This window comes from Barbus barbus, assembly GCF_936440315.1.
Source record: "Barbus barbus genome assembly, chromosome: 1".
Lineage (NCBI taxonomy): Eukaryota > Metazoa > Chordata > Actinopteri > Cypriniformes > Cyprinidae > Barbus > Barbus barbus.
This window is the reverse complement of record NC_136729.1, coordinates 23,998,841-24,006,672: the sequence shown is the minus strand read 5'-3', so window position 1 is coordinate 24,006,672 and position 7,832 is coordinate 23,998,841. Positions and strand designations below refer to the sequence as shown.

The 7,832-nt window shown below is 36.0% G+C and overlaps 1 protein-coding gene across 9 annotated transcripts in view; it reads right to left on the bottom strand.

The window, feature by feature from the left end:
- Positions 1–1,897: 1,897 nt before the first annotated feature.
- The window catches only part of LOC306846292 (diacylglycerol kinase zeta-like), a 131,699-nt gene continuing 125,764 nt past the window's right edge, over positions 1,898–7,832 (bottom strand). For all 9 annotated transcript variants that reach the window (XM_079379558.1, XM_079379557.1, XM_079379561.1 and 6 more), the window contains one exon: positions 1,898–5,471. In XM_079379558.1, coding sequence (XP_079235684.1) covers positions 5,355–5,471 — 117 coding nt within the window. In that variant the 3' untranslated portion in view covers positions 1,898–5,354. The remainder of the gene's footprint in view (positions 5,472–7,832) is intronic.

The window sequence follows — 7,832 nt, the reverse complement described above, 5'->3', positions numbered from 1 at the left end:
AAAACCCCAACACTCCTCCTCTCCCCACTCTCTGCTTCTTTGGATCAACGGGAAGTCATGGGAAAGCTTGCCAAATGGGCAAAGGGTGAACCAGCATGTGAGTGTTTGTCCATGAAAAGGTTAAAGAGTTGAGGATGAAGTCTGAGCTTTCTAAGACAGAAGTGTAGCCACCATTCACATTGTGATTATTTAAAAGGCAGGGGTCATTCGGAGCATGACCAGAAGAATGTACTTCCTCTCACACACACATGCTGATGGTCTTTTTTTTTTTACTCCAAAAACTAATATGTAATGAAAGACAACCAAAATGACTTTAAACAAGTTCACAATTCAGATTAGTTAATGCTAGGTATCATAAACTAACAATAGACACCAATTACAGCATTTTGTAAATCTAGGTCAATGTTGATGACTTTATTTTAGGGTCTTAACTAGTTGCTTATTAGCATGCATATTACTAGAATATTAGCCATTTATTAGTACTAATTAAGCACATATTAATGCCTTATTCTACATGACCTTATTCTACATCCCTAATCCTACTCAATACCTAAATTTAACAACTACCTGACTATTAATAAGCAGCAAATTAGGAATTCACTGAGGGATAAGTCATAGTTAATAGTGAATAAGTGTTCCCTATTCTAAAGTGTTACCATTTTGATTTATGCATTAGTGTTTGTTGTTAATTTATGTTCATTCATATTGAATTCAATCATGTTAATTTACACAACCTGAAAAATTTGATTAATAAATTCTGTAAAAAATTGTTCAACCTAGGTTGCAAAGTATTCGCTAATGTTAATATTTTTTATGATATTTTCAAGTCTAACACAATCATAAATAAGAAAAAAATACAAATAAGTTAACAACAACAACAATAATCAACCCCCCCCCCCCCCCCCTTTTTATACCCGGACAGCCATTGTATTAATAAATAAATAAATATAAATATATATTGCAAAGAGCTGAGCTTAGCTATGACTACTCCAAAACAATGGAACTAACTTCTGAACATCGGATCAATCTGATCTATAGACGTCCCACATCATCAGGATTCTACATTCACTCTTTTACTGGCTGCAGCCAGGAATGGCATTTCTCTTATTAATACCTGCTTCTCATCTCTGAGCCGGCAGCGACAAAAATAAACTCGGTATCAGAGTCTGAGGGAAATGTTAATACATTCCAAGGATGATACAACTATATTAAAATTAAAACAGCTCTGTGCTGTTCCAGACTGCAAAGCCTCACATGCATCCATCTGTGGATTAGAGGGAGACCACAATACAATACAGAAGAATATACATTTTTCACAGGCTTCTCAAAAAAACAAAACAAACCTCACATTAAATGTAGACAGGGTTGTTATTATTATTAACTAAAACAAAAAAAAAATATTAAAACATAAATATATTAGATGACAGCTTCAGTTGTCAAGGCAACATCAACAACTTTGAAGTACTAAAATTGAAAACAAAATAAATAAATAGAGACTGAAATAAAAATAAACAAGTCTTCTTACAAATGTATCAGTATTGAATGCCCCACTATCAAATAAATAAATAGCTAAAAAAAACAAACATACAAATTCAATACTGATGTGGACCATCTTACCTTAAAATAAGCAGCCACAGTATTTACTCAATCTACATGAAAACAATGGACTCAGGTATGAGGGACTGTTTACTCTGAAGAGTTCTTAAGGCACAGAAAAAGCTTTTTTGTTCAAGTGGTGAATCAGATCTCACTCTTATTCTTTACAATTAATAAAAAAATGCTTTAAAATGATTATTCATAGGCTTTGTAAGACTAAAACAAGGACAGAACGATCACTCAACATCCAGTCTCTTAACATATCTGTGTTTTAAGCAACAAATGACCTTGCTGTTCAGTATGAAATATTCAATATGCTTTATTATTTTATTAACCAGACATTAACAGATAAGTTCATTGAAGAGATAAATATGAACTACATTACAGAACAAAATATTCATAAAACATTTCTTAAAACCCAATATATTGCACTGGAACCCATGCTTTCTGCTTTCATCTTATCAAAACCTCTAACAAATTCTAGCCTTGAATTGCACTGCAACTAAAAACAACAACGACAACAAAAAAACCCTTAAACTAGACACAAATTAGTGTCAATGTCAGATCAATGTAAGAGGCAGCTCTTCATTTTCTTACGGCTTTCATGCATCTCGATGATGGCTAAAGGCTTAAGAGCGTATTGAGCAGGAAAATACACAGCAACAAAACACATTCAGAAATTCATAATGCATATTACATTGCTTTGCCCTTTGAAAGTAACAGTAAGGAGATTTCCATATAAGAATCGAAAAATGTGAGATTTCTTGGAAAATCTCATCTCTTAAGTAATGCCATAAAAATAGAGTGGGCATTCATAATGTTGGTGAAGTACTGAACATTCAGTAGTGTCTCCACTATATGAAGAAAAATAGGATACTAGAGAAAAATAATGGCAATAGTGCTTGCCTACAGTGCATTGCTGATGTACTGTAAGAGATGCTGAAATAATATATGGATTTAAAACTTGGTTTTAATAAGATAATGGACATGTAAGATCCAGCTGTAAATAGCTGCTTGAGAAAACATGTACGTATGAATTATTTATAATGTAGTACTCACTGTACAGAATCATAATCATGATCTGTTGGTTGGACGAGAATAAATCATAGCAGAGGAGACCGAAGGGTAATATGATGCTGCCAGCATCACTTACAATCTCTTCTGAATGTGCCACAGAGTAAACGGATCAACACCAAAACAAAAGAACCACATCATTAAAGTCTGGGTGATAAAATCTTAAAACCAGCCTAAATTAAAAGTAACAGTGGGCTAACGCAGGGCATAGACCTCACTAGTCCTCGGAGCTATAGAAATGATATGCTAAATACAGTCCACGGCACTTAAAAACTGTCCATTAAAATATCAACTTCACTGAGTTAACAGCTGAGGACTGAGTTCATGCAGTAGAACATCATCATACCAGTCAAAAATTCATATTGAAATCAGGTATGGAATTTTGGACATAAATTTGTAAATCACTTAAGTAATTTAAGGCTGTTGTATTTCTAAGGAAATTAATTAGATGTTTTGCAGAAAAAGATGAAGTGTTGAGCATTGTAGCAAGGTTCTAACATTTTAAATAAGAGATAAAACATTGTAACAAACTACATTTATATTATAGACTCATATCATATAATACTAAGATTTAAGCGATAATAAAATTTGTTCAAACTACTACAGTAAATAAGAAATACTCGCTCTAAGTGTTGATGAATGAGTTCAAACATTATGCCATCTGTTCTGCCTATTAGTCTGACAAACTCTAGTTTTAGGATTATGATAATAATGAAGAAATTGAAAGCCTCAAAACTCACATAATTGACTCTTAATTCCTTCAATCACTGTGAGCGCGAGAGGTTCCTGTAGGCTGTTTAACTCAAACAGTAAAATTAAATGACCAAAATTCCTTAGCAAAGGAATGAAGTTGGCATGATTGAGTAAAAAGCTCTGTTGGCTTGAAGACCATTTACAGTGTCAGCCCATCTCCTAGCTTTGTTTTCTCCCAGAATGCATTTGTGAACCAGTGTCTGTCTAAACTATATTAAACTGTTTTTTGATTACTATAGTACAGGAGTTTAGTAACACCAATCTTCAAAATTCAAATGTATTTGTATCCTATACATGTCGCACAATCAGCCTTTTCACACTTCTCAGATGAAAACATGAAAAAAATAGGATAAAAGAATGAAAAAAAATTTCCATGGACAAAAAAAATATCTAATTAAAAAGGTCTGGGGGGGGGGGTCTCAAACCCTTAAAGTGTCTTAGAATTTAAGAAAATCGATCATTAAGACATATCACATGTTTATTGAAAGTTCAGTGAGTTCAGTGTTTATGGCATATGATGTCATATAATCTCGTTCATCAAGGCTCCTGTCAAACAGCTGTCTGGGTAAAAGGGTGAGATAGATGGATGGATGGATGGATGGATAGATGGTTGGTTTTTTAAACACTCAAACTTTCCAAAGAAAGAACACGACAGAGTGCTGAAAATGCATTTCCAACAGCAAATGAAGAGCACTAGTGTGTTGATCCAAACAGTGTGTTACTCATTTACAACATGAATATGCATACATATTGTATAATTACATTTTAAAGAACTTTGAACTCTCTGGACAGAGAAGAGTTGCATTCTATAATTGAAATAAGTCATAATTTACTAATATTATTAAATATTTATGCTTTCAAGGCCAAATGAATTTCAATATATAATGATTTAGCAAAATAAATATAAGCATCCTAAAATCTTGAATATGCATTAAAACATCAGCACTAAAAAAAAAAATATGAAACAAAAACTCTTATAGAGTGTGTTGTTTTATCACACAGATTTAAGAAAAATGAGCTGAATCACAGATAGATCTGATCTCAACTCCAATAAACCTAAATCTAATTTACAGTTTTATAATACAAACATGACAACACATCTTTGAGAGCTACAAATTATATAAACATCTATTTACTTCAAAGTATTGTAGGAAAGAAGCTATATTTTAGTACATCAATTATAAATCCAGAGTATAGAATAAAGAAGGCAATCAAAGCTACAGTGCAAATGCCTCTTAAACAGAAAGCTACTCGCATACATTTACAGTACCGAATGTTATTAGAAAAAGCACAGAAATCTATGAAAATGCAAAATCCTTCTAATAACACACCTGAAAAATATCTAAATAGTACTGATACTTCAGATCAAGACCCCAAAAAACATTCCTATCTTTGAACCAACCTGAACTCTTTCAGTGCAGGGCAATCTAAAAAGTTACATTAAATGATATGTTGTTAATGTATAATGGCTCTACTGTCTTTACTGTTGTTAATTCCCAGGCATGACAGAGCTATACTGAACCTAGCTGTGGAGTCAGGGCTACGGTGAATGCTCCAGATACACTTACAGACAGGGATTAATCTGGAGACAGACGCCGTATTCATTTAACATTCAGCATTGTCAAACTAGAAAAGCAAGCTTGATGAGTGCATCAACAGAGGGAAAGGCATTCTGTCTCATACATACAAAGTCTAAGATGTTTTGGCAGTGCAATGAAATGAAAGACATTAAGTCCAACAGAGAAAGATGATGAAAGCTTGGGACCTCTTCAGAGACAGTAAAGTGTGCAACCATATTCTCTCTCTGGGAATGTATCACCCCCACTGCGGTACAGAGAGCCTACGACGGGTTTAGCGATACATTTTTGGTTACTGTTTTTTTGGCACAAAAAGGAGGACACCGGTTGAGGTGAAGGGTGAGAGGTTAAAGGTCAAACTGCAGTCTCCTGGTCCTCACGCTGGATCATTTGGTAGTGCTGGCGGTTCTCAAGATACGCCGCAAGTTCTGCATCTTTGGCCTTCTCGGCACGATGCTTTGGAGTGTCGCCCTGGAAATGAAGAGACACATTTTAAGTCCAAACATAACAAATGCTGCAGAGGTATATATATACACCTCATATACAGTGGTGGCCAAAATGATTAGACACTAGAATTTTCACCAGCTAAAAAATTGTTTAAGTCAGCTATTTCTATCTTTTGCTGTAGTGTGTCAGTGGGGAATATCAGTTTACATTTCCAAACATTCAGTTTGCCATTAACACTCCACAAGGAGTGACATGAAGAAGCAGAACAAACTGAGACAGACTAAATCCAGAAGAACTGTGGCATCGTCTCCAAGACGCTTCAAGAAGCCTACCTGCAAAGTCACCTTTATTTATATAGCGCTTTTAACAATGTAAATTGTGTCAAAGCAACTGCACAATATCAAAAAAGGAAAATAGTGTGTCAATAATGTAAAATGAAAGGATTAAAAAAAAGATTTTCAGTTAAAGGCATTTCATTATTGAATTCAGTGATGTCATCATCCAGCTCAGTTCAGTTTAAATAGTGTCTTTGCAATCAGGTCGATGATATCGCTGGAAATTAAGTAAAAACTGCTTTAAACGCAAAGGATGGCCACACCAAATGTTGATTTAACTTAGTTAATAGAAGTTAATTAATAAAGAAAATCTATTTATTTAGCCATTTATCATTTTTGACAGCATCCTCATTTTACAGCATTTTTACACAAGTGCCTTAAACTTTTAACAGTACTGTAGCTTTGCAGGGAGGTCTCTTGAAGCATCCTGGAGACGTTGCCACAGTTCTTCTGGATTTAGTCTGTCTCAGTTTGTCATTCCAGACAGACTGGATGATGATCAGATCAGATCTCTGTGGAGTGATTAATTATTGCAATTAATGGATGCTTGTAAATGTTATCTACTCACACTAGATAGACAAAAGATAGAAATACCTGACTTAAAACCATTTTTAGCTGGTGAAAATACTAGTGTTCTAATAATTTTCACCACTGTATGTATATATATTGACAATTTATAATTAATCTGCTCACTGTTTCATTGAGACTCCAATTACAAATATAAACACAAGCTGAAGTTCAAGAGCACGCTTCGTGAACTGAAGCAAAATACACAGAGAACATCTATGGCTGCTTCAGGCCTTAATTGGGGACTGTTTCATCCAGACAAAGTCTTCATGGACAATGAAAAAGGGAAATCAAAGACTGCACAGAGCCTCTAATGGTAAACATGCTCTCTCAGAAAACGCCTCTCTTTTTCCATGTTGCCAGCATTGCTCAACAGTAATTGTAGTTAATTGCAGGCAGGCCTGGTGCAGAGAGTCTGAGAGAAAGGCCTGGACTGTTCCTGTCGGACAGAGCTTGGAGCACTCAAACTGCCCGTCAGGCGCTTTCATTGTTGCGGCACAGATGAAGCCACCTTTGTTCGTGAGTGTACAGTGCGACCGGCCACCAGAACCTTTTCATACTGCGCAACTTCCAGCACGGTGCTGCATCCCTCCCTTTTCAGCCTTTCAGATGCAAACAAAGGCAGTTCTGGAAAAGCTCTCAAACGCTAGAGTCACAATGGAGAATATTAGCCATGATGAACTAAAAGAGACAAGTTACACAGGAGGAAAAAAAAGCTTTGTGTTTAAGAGACTGATCCCTGCAGGGCATGCCCAACAGAAATATAATAACACTTTTATAGTGCTTTTAAAAACCAGCATTCATCCTCATACAAGTCACAAAGGAGAGAGGGGAAAAATGATGGAAAGGATAATAGGGATGCTTATTATATAAAGACAAAGACAGATGGATAGACTGTAAAAGAGAAACAGAGGAAAGGAAGTGAGAGGGAGGGCGTCAGAGAGGAGGAGTGGGCTTCATCACAGGGCAACAAACGATGAGTCACTCTATCCTGGATTTGATGTTTTCTGGACTGAATGAAACCAAGAGTGTGGGATCCTTAGATTTGATGGAAACAGAGGGAAAGCAGAGCAGAAAAGTGCTGATGGAGCTGTTAATCGCAACAGACCACAGTCCAGGAAAATGGCACCACTAAATCAGGTCTTGCTCAGATTAAGTCTGTCAGGAGCACAGGAGTACAGTTTCCCTGAAGAGGGTAGATGAACATTATGGGATATCCTCTGAAGAGAAAAATCTTCATCTTGGTCTGCTCTCAGACCGTGTCAGACCGGTGACTTTACACATTTCATCTCCCTCAACTGCACATGAGTTCCTGATAATTACACAGATAGAACTGAAGGCTGTCAGACAGACTGGAGTCCATCGGCACCCAGGAGACTCAATCAGTGCTGTCTCACACATTTATCAGATGGGAGCTGGGAAAGGTCCGTTAGACTGCTGAGAGCTTTATAGGAGATTGTTACACTGAGGCCCAGCAGTGCAA